General features: G+C 55.8%; 1 protein-coding gene across 2 annotated transcripts in view; it reads left to right on the top strand.

Moving 5' to 3' along the window:
* ATP6V0D1 (ATPase H+ transporting V0 subunit d1) overlaps window positions 1-16,430 on the top strand; it is a 39,275-nt gene that overhangs the window by 10,075 nt on the left and 12,770 nt on the right. The window contains exons 2-3 of one of the 2 annotated variants that reach the window (XM_055551290.1): window positions 14,404-14,577; window positions 15,009-15,180. In XM_055551290.1, the coding sequence (XP_055407265.1) occupies window positions 14,404-14,577; window positions 15,009-15,180 (346 nt within the window). The remainder of the gene's footprint in view (window positions 1-14,403; window positions 14,578-15,008; window positions 15,181-16,430) is intronic. The other variant, XM_055551291.1, reaches the window with a different exon arrangement.

The following is a 16,430-nucleotide window of genomic DNA, read 5'->3' as shown; positions in this document are numbered from 1 at the left end:
TGTGATGCGATTAGAAACGGGATACGGGGCTCTGGAGGTTTGGTTTAGGAGGAGCCAGGCTAGAGGATATGCTTTCCTAGCTCTCCAGGTGAGTGAATGGGGCTGAACTGGGGCAGGAGTGGCAGGTGGGCAGAAGAAGAACTGGGTCAGAGACCAGCATAGGGAATGAGACCCACAAGATTGGGCCAGTTTGCTTTAGTTATAGAGGTGAGAGGGGTTAGAGATCAGGATTTTGACCTCAGATGTCTGGGTGGGTGCTGGAACTGCTTCTGAGATGGGCCCCACCAGGAGAGGAGAAGGTCTGGGGCATGGACAGGTGGTGGAGGAGGTGCTCCATCTCAGAAGCACTCAGTCTGCGTGTCTGAGGGAGGTGGCTGTGTGGATCTGGAGCTCCAGGGAAGCAGCACTGATGATTCCAGTCTGGAAGTCATCAGCATGCTGGCCGGCGGCAGCTCGGCCTGCGCCATCTGTTGGCCTGCCACCAGGGCAAACTCCCTTAGAAGCCTCATCCTGCCCACAAGTCCTGCCAGGAGGCTGGGGAGCAGCCTTCACAGCAGGCCAAGGGGACACAAGCTTGCCCTGAGGAGTATACTTGGCGTGGAGCCTAATTTGGCGAGCAGAGCACAGAGAGCCACAGCCAGGGGTTCCCCTTCACACCCCTGCCATGCCTCCTTCCTGCATGACTGGGCAGGGTGATTTCTTTCTTTTCTTACTTTTTTTTTTTTTTTTTAATGTAGGTGTCTTAAAAAAAAAAAAAGTTAATTAATTAGTTTTGGCCTCGCTACGTGACTAGTGAGATCCTAGTTCCCTGACCAGGGATCGAACCCGTGCCTCCCAAGGTGGAAGCCGAGAGTCTCAACCACTGGACTGCCACGGAAGTCCCTTCTGTTTTTCTTTTTTGATCTTCTTTTTAACTAAACATAATTTTTACTTATTTATTTTTGGCTGTGCCTCGTGGCATGTGGGATCTCAGTTTCTCCTGCTGACCAGAGATTATACCAGTGATGATCATACCAACATGGGTTCTTAACCATTGGACTGCCGGGGAAGTCCTAAACATCATTTTTTTTTTTTTTAATTCCAAAAGTGGAGTTGGAAGGGTAACTTGGTATAGATCCTTGGGGAACAAGCTTTTACTGCCTTGTTTAAATACTGCACGTGCAGGTACTGTGTGACCCTGCACACCCACCTACAGGGTCGCATCCCATAGGTGAGCACAGGATGGCATGCACAGAGGTGTCCACACCAGCCTTGTAGGTAACTAACTGCAACCTGTTCGAACCAGAGGGATTGCTGTGGACAGGGGAATGGTTAAATAAACTATGGTCTGTGCTCACAGTGGAATACTATTCAGGTGCTCAAAAGTGTAGTGTTCCATGAAGATTGATTTAGAAATATCTTGTTAAGTGAGAAGTTGCAAAGTGTGTGTAATATAGTCCCATTTTAGTAGAGCACCAGGTAATGTGCACATGAAAATGTGTTTGGAAGCATAGACAACCAACGTGGAGTGGCAGCCTCTGCAGAGGAAGGGTTGGAGGGACTGGGAGGGGAAATATGTCAGTCTTTAATTTTAAGTACTCTTCAATCGTTCAGATGTGTTGTATTGAACAAACGTTTTATCGTTTAAAATATCTGCTGAAGATATCTAAAATAAGAGAAATTTGAACATATAGGTGAGCAAAGAGAAGGCACTTAACCCTTCAGCCATCCAAGCCGAGACCCCTGCTGGTGACGCTAGGGCATTCTTCCAGATTTTTGTTCACAGCGTTGTAGGGCTGGTCTGACTCTTAGGGAGCCCCCATCAACCCCCTTCCCTTATCTTTACACCAGAAGACTCAGAGTCCAAGGGATGCATGAGGCCCAGGCCCTCATGTCACTCAGAACAGAGCCCCAGAGCCCCGTCCATATTCAGCTCACCTCTCACCTGTCCATTTTTCTCTTTTCCCTTTGTTGCCTTCCCCCAACCCCCCATACATGTGTTGTTTTCTCTTCACTGATTACACCTTGCACTGGTGTATACTGTAGCTTGATTTTATCTGGGAAGCTGTTTATGGTCAGGACAGTCCACACAGGAACTGATAACCCTTGTTTCAGAAGCCCTGCCCTGGGAGTTCATGTCAGAACTTGCTCTGGTGGGTGATAACACTCTTGTCCCTCAGTTTTCTCACTGATTTCTTGGGCCTGGTTTCTGAGGTGGAGCCAGTGTCTGAACCACAGGGCCTTTTGAAGTGACCTCAGCACAGGCAAATGTCAGCCATTCAGGACCCTTAAAGATGAGACTTCCAGGGTGACCAGGGTTTCTGGATGGCAGAGAAGGAAAGATCCAGATTTTAAACATCTTGCATAACCCCTTTCTGGAATGTATTAGTCTTGCTTTCTTGCTTTCATAGCAGCCTACACTGAACATAGCAGAGCTTCTCTCTAATTAGGGCCATTAGATGTTAAATGAAATGGGACCAAGCCACAGTCTCTGAGGGCCCAGGTCTGCCTCCAGTGGTTTGTCCCTGGCCCCATGTGGTCAGCGGTGTCGACTACAGCACACTAGACATCTTTTCCTACTTGTAGCTGTTCTTGTGCTTTGGGCTCAGCTTTCAAACATGCTCCAGCTTGTTAGGAGGGTTGACATCAAGAATGAACAGGTGTAAGCACATGATGTAATGGTCTCTCTTGTAAATCCCGGCCTCTCTGGGTCACCAGGACCTTTCTTAAGTTGTGTGTGAGGCCAGGCAGCAGGAGACTGTGGCTCCCTTTCTGGCCAACCATGTGACGCTGTCCATTGTGATTTAATGCCTTGAAGCTGGTTTGCTGATCTGTAAAATGAAACGAATCACTTGCATGTTGTTAGTTCTCGACAGCACAGTGCCCACCAGTGTGAATGCTCAGTAGGTATTTGCGTGATTGGATGAGAGATCACTCTTTTTGGGTTTTGGCAGAGGGCTAGGATGTGAGGTATGGGAGAGGAGTGCACCATGTTGTAGATTGTTCTGCTTTTGTGTTATTAAGCACTTTGAAAAAAGGATATATTATTAGGCATTAAAGACAAGGAGCTGGAAAAGGCAGTGGCACCCCACTCCAGTACTCTTGCCTGGAAAATCCCATGGGCGGAGGAGCCTGGTAGGCTGCAGTCCATGGGGTCGCTAAGAGTCGGACACGACTGAGCGACTGCACTTTCACTTTCATGATTTGGAGAAGGAAATGGCAACCCACTCCAGTGTTCTTGCCTGGAGAATCCCAGGGATGGGGGAGCCTGGTGGGCGGCCATCTATGGGGTTGCACAAGAGTCGGACACGACTGAAGCTACTTAGCAGCAGCAGAGACAGGGAGCAGAGAGCTGAATTAAGGGATATGGAGCCTTGGGAGGGTCTTGGGGAACTGGAGGACAAGAGTGTAGAGGGCTGAACATGCCCAGGCTTCCTCTGCACACTGTTCACTCTTACACCTCAGAAGGTCACTTATTTCACTGATGCAAGACAGACCAGTCCCTCATGACCAGATTCAGGCTCCCTTTGTCTCCATTCTGGCTTTCTTGACTTATGTCCACCCCAGTCCTTTTCTTGTTCCATTTGGCTCTGCAGGTGCCTGCAGCCTTTCCCCCCATTTAACCCCAGGGGAAATACGTACCTGGAGTCCAAGGCTGTTACAATCACAGGGAGCCAGAGCTGAGCTCTGGACTGTTGACAGTGCCATCCTCCCTTTGGCCACAAGGGGGTGCACCAGGACCATTCAGCTGTCTGAGGGCCAGGGAAGAGGGTGTGGCTGGACCCACTGTTGCATCTTCTCTGCTTCTCTGTGCAGCATCTGCCTTAAGCCGCTGTCCCCTTGGGACTCTGCCCTGGGCCCTACTTCCCTCACCCAAGTTCCCAGTCAGCCTTCCCAGGTTATATAGGGCTTGTGGCTCAGTGTCTCCTGTCAGTCCATCTCTTCCCACCCTCACCTCCCTGTGCCCCTGCTTCCTGGGTAAGGAAGAGGAAGGCCAGGGAATTCTCCTGGGATGCTGTCCACCATAGTGCCCAGTGCAGACTGCTGCAGGCTTGATATCCAAGTTGTCTTCATTTACCTCCACCTGGGTCACACTGGCAGTCCTCAGAGTTGGAGCAGCAGCTTCAGTGCAGTGTGCCAGCTATGAATCAAGGGTCTTGGGGGCACCAGGTAGGAGCTTAAGCTTGCCAGGAGTCAAGGCCATGCTCCCCAGGCTCCCAGAAGCACCATCCTTCCCTGGGTGGCCTCCACTCTGGTTCTTCTACTCTCGTCCCTCCAGGAGATGGAAAATTCATCCTCAAGACAGACTCCTCTCCTCCCAGCTTTCTTCAGCACTTTGGGGGGGGGGGCATGTAGGGGTGCCTGTGGCACACACAGGGACATGTGTGTAGGGTGACTCTGGGAGAGACCAAATCAGGCACCCCAGGCTCTATAGTGTATAGGTACACACAGTCAGGTTATCAAGTAATTGACAATTCTCCACCTTGTACCCCAATTTGGAGTAGTCTTTCCATTGGCCTCCCTGGCTTCTGCCTCAGCCAACACCCACTCCTTAGATGATTTAAAAAAAAAAAAAAAAACTACTCTGCATGGGAATAATGGCCTTCCTTCTCTTTTAGAGAGAGGAAAATCAAGGCCCTGAAGGGCCACATGGGCTGGGCCTGGCGCCTGCTCTGCCTGTCTGCACCCAGCACCGTGTAGCTCACCCTGCAGCTCCAGGGCCTAGGGTGCGACTGCCCACCACCACCCCAACCCCACCACCATGTGAGTGCGGGTGGTCCTGGTGGGGGGGCAGACTTAAGGAAGGTAAAGGGATGTGTGGAGGAACAGCCCCCACTGAGGACCAGGCCCCACTTTCCTGGCCAACCCTGGCCTGGCCCTGGGCCAGAGCTTGTCCCCCTCTTTGGCCGCTCAGGCAATGGTTTTTAGGCTTTGACTTCAGCTGAGGCTTTGTGTTTGGCTGATGGATGGGGCTTTCCCCTCCAAGGAGTCGTCTGTGGTATCTTTGCTGCTTCAGCTTGGCCTCTCCTGTTTGCCACTGCTCCACAGCCCCAGGCCTTCCCTGCACCTGTTGAGAGCTCTGAAAGGGCTGTTTCAGGGGTAGCCAGGCCACTGGGCTCACCCTGAGCACCTGCATGGCCCTCAGGGACTGGAGTTGCAGAGAGTCAGTGAGATCCAGGCTTGATCAGAGTAGAATATCAGAGCTGACTGGGCCCCTGCAAGTAACCTTATCCAACCCTCGTAGCTTCCCAGGGAAACTGGGACCAGGTGAGGCTCAAGGCCTTGCTTATGGCCTCCTGACATCTATCTTGGCTCCTCCAGTCCCATCTCTCTAGATTTTTTGATAGTTTACTTCACTTATTCACTGAAGACTACCTGTACTGTGCCTCTTGGTGCCCAGCCTCCAACTTGGGAAGGGGTGGTCAGGTGAAAGAGACCCTGATTCTGGGGTGCTTTCCATCCCCCCAGGTGTCTTGCCACATGGTATCCAGTGTGGAAATTAAGGTTTGGGAGTTGAGGAATACAGGTGAGCTATGACCCATGACCTGACACAGAAGGCCCAAGACTGCTGGTCATGGTTTGTAGCTCACTCATTTATCCCCACCCTCAATACTTTAACCTCTAAGCCAGATGCCATGTGGCAAAGCTTAGGGAAAGTGAGAGTCCTGGAGTGTTATCCCTCAGGCCTGGCCCAGGCTCCATGCCTCCCTGTCACCCGCACTCTTCCACTGACTTACATCATTGAACCTAACTTCTGCTATGAGATTCCCTGAGGGGGCAATTGCCTCTCTCCCAGGGCCTGAGTACTGATCAGGCTCAGTCTGGTGTCTTACTGTTTCTCCTGCGTGCGTCCTGTCAGCCCCTAGAGCAGGGTGTGTGAGGAGTCCGTGATGCAGGACAGGACCAGCGTGGATGCTACTTCCTGCCACTTCCTGCCTGGCCCAGGCCTCTTGACTCAGCTGGATGTGGGTATGGAGTGGGTCAACTCTGCTTCTGACCCAGGTTGCTTGGTCTTGTTTCTGTGAGCTTCAGGGAATGAGACTTCATGCTGAGAGCTGCCCGGCTCACAGCCCCAGATGAGGCCTGATCCTCTGAGCCCATCCACAGGCCCTAGGTCTCAGCACCGTGAGTATTTCCATAGCTTGGACTCTTAAGTACTGTGGAGCTGGCCAGATGCCCCTCCAGGATCCAGCCTGACTTGGCTTAAATTTTACTGGGAACAGCAGCCCCTGGGGGTCTTAAAACTGCTTTTCTGTAGTTGAAGTGAGCTCCAATTTTTCTTTGGGTCCTTCTTCTAGAGGACAATGCATGTAGAACAGAAGCCAAGCACTAAGGGCAGAGAGGATTGCTCAGGTGGTGTGGACCAGTGGACCCAGGAGCCTGATAGGACACAGGCCAGCTTTTGGGAAGCTCCCTGCCACAGCTGGCCTTTTCCTGGGCTGCCTGGCACCTGGCCACACCGGACCTCTATCCCTCTTCTCATTCAACACCCAGGCAGACTTACATCTTTGAGAAAGTGCAAAGAAGTTCTTGCCAAGAAGCCCCAGGTCCACTCCAGCCTGCGGGCTCTGTAACTGAGGTGGTGAGCCTGGAAAAGAAAGAGCCTGCTCAGGGTCAAAGTACAGGCAGCAGCAGAGGTGTGGCCCCTGCCTCCCAGGGTGAGGCAGGCTGGCTAAGTCTCAGGGGAGGGCAACAGGGGAAGCCACCCTCCAAGCCCTGTGTCTCCTGGGACATGCCAGTTCTGGTGAGCCCTGGGTGGGGATGTCCTGGTGAGGGGCTGTCCAGGTGGATCTCCACTCAGTCAGCGGAGAGCTTCTTGGAACTTGCCCTGGGTGCAGCCGTAACCAGTTCTGCCCCTCCCTTTGGCACGTGGGACCGTCGCCCGCCTGGCACCCTCCTGACTATCGGATGGGTTGACTTCCTCATGGGTTGTGAGTGATGCTTTCATTCTCCCAGCCACAGGGACAAGGTGTTCCTGAGAGCATGAGGGTAATTAAATGTGCTCTGCCAGCACCTGCCACCTGTCTTGGAGCAGGGAGAAGGGTGGTGAACCCGAGTCAGACATCCTGCTGCCTCCTAGACCAGGGAGTGACACTCCTGCTTATCAGATCCCCGTATCTGATATGCAGGTGGGTGGTGTCACCAACCCCAGCGTCAGCTGGGCCCTGGCTACAGCTCAGTCCCATCCCCCCTCTGGGAATGCCGCACCTCACTGAAAGGCCTCCAAGGGTGAGACAAAATGCTAGTCTAGGGACCTGGGAAGGAGAACTCGCTGTCCTTTTCCTGCAGGGTCTTTGCCTCATGCCAGCTGAAACCCAGTAACTTGCATGTGACCGTGCCAGCAGTAGTCTCCAGGTTCTTCCCAAGACTGCTGGCATGCTGGCCCAGGGGCTTCCCATGGAGCAAGAGCTGTCCTTGGCTGCACCAGCTCCTGAGGGCAGCAGGGCAGTAGCTCACCATATTGTTGGGGGTGCAGACCTGGGTCCTAGCCTCTGTCCAGGTGCCTGGGGCTGGGCTGCCCAAAGCTCTGTGTGATCCTGCTCATAGATGAGGTGGGACGTGGGCTTAGGCACCGGAGTCCCAGCTTTTGAGCCCACTCTGTTCGTCCTTCCCCAGGAGAGAGCAGAGTGTGGCCTGTGTGCGTGCATGCCCGCGTTACCCAAGGACCCCTGGGGAGAGGACACACCAGAGCCCCCAGGAAAGGTCAGGGTCGTGGGAAGGAAGGGCAGGGGTACTCTGTGGAATGCCAGGGGGGACAGCTTGAGCAATGGCCCAGAGTCAGAACACAGACCACCTGATTGGGGCCAGGCCCATCAGCTGGGGAGCCCTGGGTGAGAACCTTCACCAGGAGAGAGGGAGAGAGACTGCTGTGCAGGGCTTGGTTTTCTCTGGGCAACACCATTTCTGGGCCACCATTTCTGTGGCTACCCTGGGAAGCTGGCACTGCAGGACCTTTCACCAGGTGACAGCCAGGAGCCTGGGTCCAGAGATTCTACCAGCTGCTCAGGGTCAAGCTGTGGGGCAAGATTTAAACTCAGGTCACTGTGGCCCGAAAGCCTAGGGTGTCTCCCCATCGTCCCACTAAGGTACCTAAGGAACTATGTCCTGAGACCAGTGACCTGGCGAAGTGGGGCTGTAGTTGTCTATGGACCTTTTCCTGGGCCAGCAAGAGGCCATGGGCACCTCAGTTTGGGATGGGAGCAATGCCAAGGCTCTGGATAGGGAATGCCAGTTGACATCTGAGGGAGGAAGGGGAAAAGTTGGCCTTTGATAGGAAGAGTTGGAAAGCAGGGCTGGTCACTTACATGAGGTTGGCAGGGAACCTGTGATGGGCCCTGGCAGAGCCTGGGGGTGAGAGGATGCTTAGTCTGTGCTGCAGGTAAACCCAGGGTTAATGGTTTGTGTGCTGTGGCTCCCACACTAGGAGTTCCAGATGTGGTACTCTGACCCTGCACAGCCAGCCAGCCAGTGCATACATCTGCTTTGGAGCTGATGCGAAGAGAGGTTCCCCCCTCTCTCCCCACACCCAGAGCCTGGAGAGGAGACCCAAACACAGTCCATTTGCTGAGGGGGAGTTATAGTTCTTTTGAGCCACCAACCTGGCCATCTGTCCACATCTGTCCCTCTGTCTGAGTTTTGCTGCTTTGAGCTCCTGGAAGTTGCAGCATTAGTGAGCTCATAGGGCCAAACGAGCACTGGAGGAAGAGCCCAGAGCCAGTTCCTTCAAAATAGCCACTTCACCTGGGCCCAGGGAAGTGGTGGAACAGGCTCCAGGGCTCCGCCGCTCTCGCAGGGAGTGGCAGGATGGGCACACTGGGCTCTAGGGAGTGTATTTGTACATCTGGTTTCACTCAGCGGGCCTCAATTCCTGAAAACCCCTGAGCTCCCCAGGAGAGCATCGTTGAGTGACCTCTGGAAAAGCAGAAGTGAAGTCTGGGAACACACTGTCCTCTCATACTCAGCCGTGGCCAGCTGGCCAGCAGGGCCCCTTCACGGGCCATGAGGCCATGGGTGAGTCGAGAGTCGGGGGCTGCCCCGCCTTGCGGACTGTGCCAGGGCCGCCTCTGTGCCTGCTGGGCCCCTGGGGCAGCCTGAGACCAACCACTGGCCTGGGCCAAGACCCTCCCTTCCTGCCTCTCTCAGGCCCGTGGGGAGAAGCTGCAGAGATTAGGGACTGGAGACACCATGTACTGCCCACGCCTGGAAGCCCTGGTGAGGCCAAAAAATGACTTTCAGGGCTGGCAGGATCTAGGAAAGATTTCAGGAAGCGGGTGGGAGGCAGGGCTGCCCAGCTGCCACCTCTCAAGGCCTGGCTGGAGCTGGCTGCCAAGCCCATACTTGGTCCTTCAGAGAGAAGAGAGCATTGGACAGGCTAGGGGTCCCCATGCTCTTCTGCTAATCTGGGTGAGAGTGGTAATCAGAGGTGCTAGCTGGGGCCAGGGCTCTGCTCTGAGGGGTCCTGGCCTGGAGGACCTGGGTTGGAATAGGCAGGAAGTGGAGGGACAGGTGGCGGCTGTGGGCCCTCCAGGACTCTGCAGGGCCCTGGGAGGAACCGCCACACCAGGTGGGTGTTGGGCTACAGCCCGCCCGGGTGCCTTCTGAGCGCTTGGCTGATCCTGCTGGAGTAGGATCTTTGCCTGTGTCTTTGACACAGGCAACCTCAGGGAGGATAGGAGCCCTGTGGAGGAGGGAGGGCAGGCCTCTCAACTCAGCATGCTGGGGGTGTGCCCTCCCAGCCCAGCCTCTCCCTCTGGGCCTGAGGAAGCGGCCCTGTTTCCCGGACTTCAGGGCTTCCCTCGGGTACCCTGTGCACTTCCCGGGAGCACTTCCTTGGAGCGGAGCTCACAGACGGGTCACCCTCACTGGAGAACAGCACTGGAGGCGGAGGCAGTGCTGGGCCGGAGCTGTGGGGCCTCACCAGCTAGGGGAGGAGGTCAGACTCGGGGGCCACGGGGCCTGCTAGCAGAGGTGACAGCGACACGTTGGAGTTGGAAGACTGTCCTCGGGTGATGGTGTGGAGAGTGGGCTTGGGAACAGGGAGCGAAGGTGTGGAACAGGAGGCCAGCAAGAGAGCCCTGCGGCAGTGAGGAGGCCTCGGTGGCCCCAGGAGGCAGAGTTGGAAGAACAATCACAGAACATTGGGACAGCAACACCGGGAAGCAGAGGAGGTCTGGGGGGTCTTGGGTGGGTTTGAGGGGTCCTGAGGAGCAAGTCCCAGACCCTCAGGGGAGACTGGAGGCACTGGGAAACCGAGCTGATCAGCCTTCTCAGGAGGGCTTCAAGTCAGACTTCAGAGAGAACTTCCTGACAGCAGCAGCAGCAGCATCTTCTTGGACATGAGAACTCAGCCTCTGAGGAAGTCTTTTGCTGTGAGAGATCCCAAGCTGGCCAGACATTCCTGGTTCTGGGCCACGGATGGGAGGATTTGGGGTAGACAGCTGGGCTTGTGGGTAGACCAGAGTGGTCCCCCGAGTCTGTGCTAACCAGAACACTGCTCCAGCCTCAGCCCAGGCATGTCTGGGGCTCTCAGGGCCTGTCACCTCTCAGGGGCTGTGGAGCTCAGGGCACAGAGCAGAGTTAGCCCCGGCCTTCCCAGAGCCCCTGGCGTCCTTGTCTGCCCTCGGGGGCCAGGCCAGGGCTGGGTGGCTGAGTCTCCCATGGAGCTCTTAACAAGTTCCAGGCCTCTCCTCCTGTGCTCTGATCCCACCCCCGGTCACACCTCCTCCACATCCCTCAGAGAAAGCAGAAAGCTGGAGGGCTGAAGGGGATGGTTTCTAATGGGCTTGTCTCAGCCCTGAGGACTAAGTAAAGGGCTTGGGGCTGCCAGCCACTAGGCCTGGGTGCCAGCTTTCTCCAGCAGGGTCAGAGCTGTTTCAAGAGCCCTGTGTGGTCCAAGCCGAAAGATCAGCTAGCCTGCCAGCCTCCAAGTCGGCGCCTTGGCTGGTGGGCTGTCCCCTCACCCTGGGTCACAGGGAAAAGTGGGGCTTGGCCAGGGGAAGTGGTCTGGAATGGCCCTTTGACAGCGTCACTGGGGGCTTTTAAACATGAGTTTCCTGGTAAGGAAGATTCCTCAGGCCTTGGGCAGCAGTCTCAGTAGAATCTCCCGGGTTTGCTCTCATCTGACAAAAGCCAGCAGAAACCACCCGGCCGTCTACTTTCCAGCAGCCAAGTCCCTAGATGCAGTGTCAGCAGAACGCAGCAGCCAAGGCACAAGGATGTTTGCTTTAACGACCATGGGAAGCCCCAGGGGCGGGGGACGTGCAGAGGAGAACCCATCCGTCAGCTTGGCCCTCTTACATGTACTGTCTTCTCTGGGAACGACCAGCACCACAGGTGATGACAGAGGGGTTGTCCTTGAGTCCTGCCAGTGCAGGGCCTCTGTCAGGTGGGCAGTGAGTGTCCAGGTGGCCTCCGAGGTTCTGCAGGGGCGTGCCCTGGCTCCTCTCATCTCTCTGTCATCTGCCAGCTCTTCTGGAACAAGAGTCTGCCTGAGTGACTGGGTCCATATCCGAAAGGCCCATCGTGGGCCACTTCCCAATGGGAAGTGAAGTTGCTCAGTCGTGTGTGACTTTTTGTGATTCCATGGACTGTAGCTTACCAGGCTGCTCCGTCCATGGAATTTTCCAGGCAAGAGTACTGGAGTGGGTTGCAGAAGGGTCAAAAATGTAAGGGTTGGGGGCTCCCAGCTCTTCTGGAATGAAGGTCTGCCTGAGCAGCTAGGTCCATATCCAAAAGGCCCATCTGGGCCAAGGGCCATGGTAGAAGGGTAAAAAATGCAAGGGTTGGGGGAGGAATGGAGACTGGAGTTGAGGGTGGAGAGAACCCAGCAGGCCTGATCCCAGTCCCCTGCCCCACTATACTTGACTGTGGGATTCTGGACACCTGTCATGTTCCCTTTGATTGCCTTTTTCCGAAACAGCAAAATAAATGGGCATGGCTGGGAGATCCAGCACACCGGTCGCTGCTGGCCTGGGGCTGAGTACTCAGCAGGGCCCCATCCGTTTCCAGGTAGGGTCTTGTTTCCCACTATGGGTTGGGGTACTGCCTCCCACCTGATCAGTGCCAGTCATTAAATGGAGTTGGTGGGAGCTGGAGAGGAGAGGGTGCTTGGTGGGGGAGCTGTGGAGTGGGCCTGCCGAGGCAGAGCAGCCCCGCGGAGGTGAGGCTGGAGCAGAGAGGTTTCAGGCTACTAGAGACCTTGCGCGGCTCTTGTGGAGGGGCAGCGCAGCACGTGGGGAAGCCTTCCAGCAGCAGGGATGCCAGGGGCAGGGTGGGTGTGGGTGGGAGGCCTAGTCCCTGGGTGCTGTGGAGGGTAGGAATCAGGAGACTGGGCTGGGGTCCAGCACCCAAACTCACTGTCCCAGAGAACAGTGCCCTGTGCATCTGGTCTGACTTCCAAGTCCTGGCTGGGACCTGGAGAGGCAGGAGGCTCACTGCCCGAGAAGGACTTTGCTGGCTGTGGTGGCTGGATGGATAAACATGGATAAATGGACAGGTTTGAGCCGCCAGCTGCCGTGCCAGACTGTCTGACCCAGAACACCATATGCCAGACTGGGCTTCTAGCCGCTGTCCACGCTGTGGCTTCCCCAAGTGGGGATTGGAACACCTGCTGTGTTTGGGCCAGAAATCCCTGCCCGCTAGTTTTTTCAAGTATCACAGTATTTACTGATAGATAAAAGTATATAAAAGCAGGGCATGTGACATATGACTTGATAAGTAGAGTTCATTTCAGAGGGACCAGTTCATACTCACAATTTGTTTCACAACAACCAAAACCACTTTGCGAGCATTAACAGGCTCTTAAAACCAACCAGTTTTGTGCAAGTAAACCATGTTTCTTTAAAAAAAAAAGTTCTGCACTTATCCAGAGCCAGTCATATTGAAATCTAGCATATAAAACCTATTACTAGAGATAGAAATACAGGCTTTTGCTAATACAGTGAAACTCCTCCATTAAGAGTTTTTCTGTAGCAGTCAGATGGTTAATGCTCAACAAGTTGAGTGTTACTGAGCGAAGCATCCTCTCACCCGTGCCTTTTTCAGGCATAGGTGGGCCTTGGCCAGACTAGTGAGGAGCAGGAAGAGTGGAGCCAAGGCAGATGGCCTGGGGTGAGGACGGAGGGGTGTGGGGTCCTTGGGGCAGAGCAGGGACTGGTGGCTTCTCCCTGCCCTGACTTGTCTGCATTTCTGTCCCTCTTCTGGGTGGCATGGGAAAAAGGTGTGAATAGTAGAGCAGTGGTAAAAGCAGCAGAGGAAGGCTCCCTGCCGGCCTCACGAGGTTAAAGTTCACTGCGCACCCAGGAACTGCAAAGGAACACGAGTGCTGCGTGCCACTCGGGCCACCGAGAGACGCAGGTGTCGAGTTCACCACAGTGGCGAGCACCGCTCCCTCCTTCCCTCCACCCCTCCACATCTCCCTCGGAGGCATTCTTCCATCTCTTCTCTGATACACCTGACTGCGGGCCAGGAGCATTCTTCTCCTGATGAGGTGCAGGAGGAGGGGCACCGAGGGGTCCCCTCAGTCTGTGGAGTGATGATGTGCCCCACTTGCCCCTCCTCTCTCAGCGTCCCAGGATAGCACGGCCCTGTAGGCCCCCGGACCCATGGCTGGGGCACTTGTGGAAGTGTTCCCACTTGTGGCCCTTCCTCTCATCCCTCTGGGCAGCCTCCTCAGCGGACAGAAGGCATGCAGAAGCCAGCCTCTGCTGCCGAGCCTTAATCCACACTCCCCTGCACGTGCCCACATAGCCACTGTCCTTGGTGCTGCCATGGCCACCGCAGTGTCCTGCATCTGCGAGTTCAGGAGCAAACCCTCCTGCTGTCTTCACCAGTGCTCTTCCCAGTCTTCCGTTTGTTCCACAGTAATTTACTGAACAGGAAAACGCACCAGAATAGCCTTGGTTCTTGCCTCTAGGATACTGCAGTGACCCAGACTCCCTGCGATCGTGGTTTGTGTGCCCCATGCCAGATGGGATGTGATAACAAAGAAAAGTGGCCCAAGTGAAGGAATAGAGTGGTAGGGCTGCAGGACTGGCTTCTGGAGAGGGGCATTGGAGGAGAGCTCATCACTTTCTAGCAGGGGGACAGGGAGAGACCCTGAGGTCAGGGTGTGCAGATGCGGTGGGGGGTTCTGCCTGGTGTTGTAAGAGCACTCTGGCTGTGGGATGGAGAAGAGACTGAGGTGTGGGAGGCACGAGCAGAAGCTGGGAGACTAGTTGTTGCCACAATCCCCCGGGACTCACCTGTCTGCTTCCCCAGGGCCCTTCTGCTCTGTCTTCTCACCTCTGTGCCTGTTCCCTCACCTCTGTTCAGAAGAGCTCAGGAGAGCCTGTGGGCTTGGCTACCTGCCTCCAGCTGCTCTCGGGCACGGCCAGTCTGTCTTCCCAGCTCGCCTCCTGCTCACACCCCTCATTTGCCCTCTAGGCCACTCCTTGCTCATGCCATCCTGCAGCTGTTTCCTTTGCATTTTCCTGTCTGCGTTTTACCTGGCCCAGCCTGGAGCGCTCCCTCATCCTCTGCCCTGCCTTGGTTCCCTCTCGACTTTACCTGCGGCATGGGACATGTCCTTAATTTCATATGCATCATTTCTGCCACAGGGTATGTTGGCTTGCTTCTCTGGGACTTTGGAGGGTAGGGCCCGTGTCTCATTCTTCACTAAATTAGGTCCCCTGGAGCCCACCAGGCAGGAGAGCCTCAAAGGCTGCAGGTTGTGAATGGCATCTTGGGTTGGGGTTTCCCAGGCCTTCTTGTCGTTTGGAGAAACAATGCTTCCACTTGTGCTTGGACTCTGGGCCCCATTGTACTGGCTCGGGGCCCAAGGGTCTGGAGCATCTCAGGGCCTTGGCCTGACTGCCCTGGAGTAGGCTCTGAGCCAACAGGGAGGCGGAGGTGGGGATGGGAGCTCAGGGTAGCAGCAGGACACAACGGCAGGGGAGGGGCTGGGGCCCAGAGTTGGGGTGGGGACGAGGACTTAGGATCCTGGGGAGGCTCAGCATGGCCAGCTCTCACCCTCCACCCTTGGGTTTCAGACCTGAAGCTGCACCTGCAGAGCACGGACTATGGCAACTTCCTGGCCAATGAGGCTTCGCCGCTGACAGTGTCCGTCATTGATGACCGGCTCAAGGAGAAGATGGTGGTGGAGTTCCGTCACATGAGGAACCATGCGTATGAGCCGCTCGCCAGCTTCCTGGACTTCATTACGTGAGCATCCTCTATAGTGCCTTTCCTCCTCTGCCTGCAGGGTCCTCCCAGGTTGAGTGGCCAGTCTGGTCGTTCAACAGCCCTGGGCCCAGGCCATCACCTATAAAATGGGTCACCAGCCACTTCCTGCTGTCTGGGAGTCAGGTGGCACAAGTGTCCCATGTGGTTGTGCTGGGTGAAGCTGCTTTCCCTGCACCCCTGGTGTCATGGAGATGAGGGGTGACAGGAGGCCTTTTTCTCATTCACTTTGAACATTCACAGGTCCCACCTCCCACCCCCCAGGATGGGGTCAGGGAACGGGCAGAGCTCTGAAGAGTCAGGTTTTGAGGAGGGACTGTTAAGGCCCTGTGACCCTGTCTGGGCTGTGGCTCCTCTGTTGTCTCTGCCCATGGCCCTGGGTCTCAGGGAGCAGGGGGCAGGGTGGGGAGGGTGCTGAGCACCTGGCCGCCTTTCTGAGTTCTGGCCCAGGCCCCTGTCCTGATGTCTCCTGGCTGCCAAGATTTCCTGTGCTCTAACCCTTGGGTGCAGGCCTACATCCATGAAACTCCTGGAGAAGCTGACAGGAAAGTTCCCTGGGTCCTCCAGGCTGGGGAGGCACGTGGATGAGGCAGCCTCTGCTTGCCAGGCACGCCTGTGGAAACAGGGAGATAGAGAGGCCCCTCTGCCAGGACGGCCCAGGAGCCAGGGCCTGGTGGACAAAGAGATGGCCCGTGCCAGGTGGTTGCCCAGTGCAGGTGGTGGACAGAGGCGTGGGTGGCTGGCATCCAGAAGCGCACTCCTCGTCATTGGAGTGTACGCTTGTGTTGTGGGAAGCCTTTCAGGTACTCTTTTGTGTACTGTCTAGCTTTAACCATTCCCTGATGGTGGTGCCCCCAGACCTGTGAATCTGCACATCTGCCACACCTACACATGCAGGAACAGGGCTGGAAGCCTGCTGCCCACCCCCAGCCAGGAGCAGCCGTTTACTCGAGATTTTTCAAGTAGGGGCTATAGCCGAAAGGGCCCTGTCCTGGGGTAGGGGTCACAGCCTGGGACACCCGAAGGGCTCAGACTCTCTCCTGGCCTCCGGCCTCCTTCCGGGGGGCCGCCCTGCTGTCCCGGCTGGGTCTGTGATCACACTGCCCTTGCCTCTGTCAGTGTACAGCCAACATGGTCCTACTGGGCAGGAGGCCAGAGAAGGGGTGGATCTCATGCTGCTGCGTTGGGGCTTATACTGCAGTGCCTGTCTGTCTGTCAGTCAACCCCTAGCC

This window comes from Bubalus kerabau, chromosome 17, assembly GCF_029407905.1.
Source record: "Bubalus kerabau isolate K-KA32 ecotype Philippines breed swamp buffalo chromosome 17, PCC_UOA_SB_1v2, whole genome shotgun sequence".
NCBI classification, from domain to species: domain Eukaryota; kingdom Metazoa; phylum Chordata; class Mammalia; order Artiodactyla; family Bovidae; genus Bubalus; species Bubalus kerabau.
This window is presented reverse-complemented; position numbering and strand designations above follow the sequence as displayed.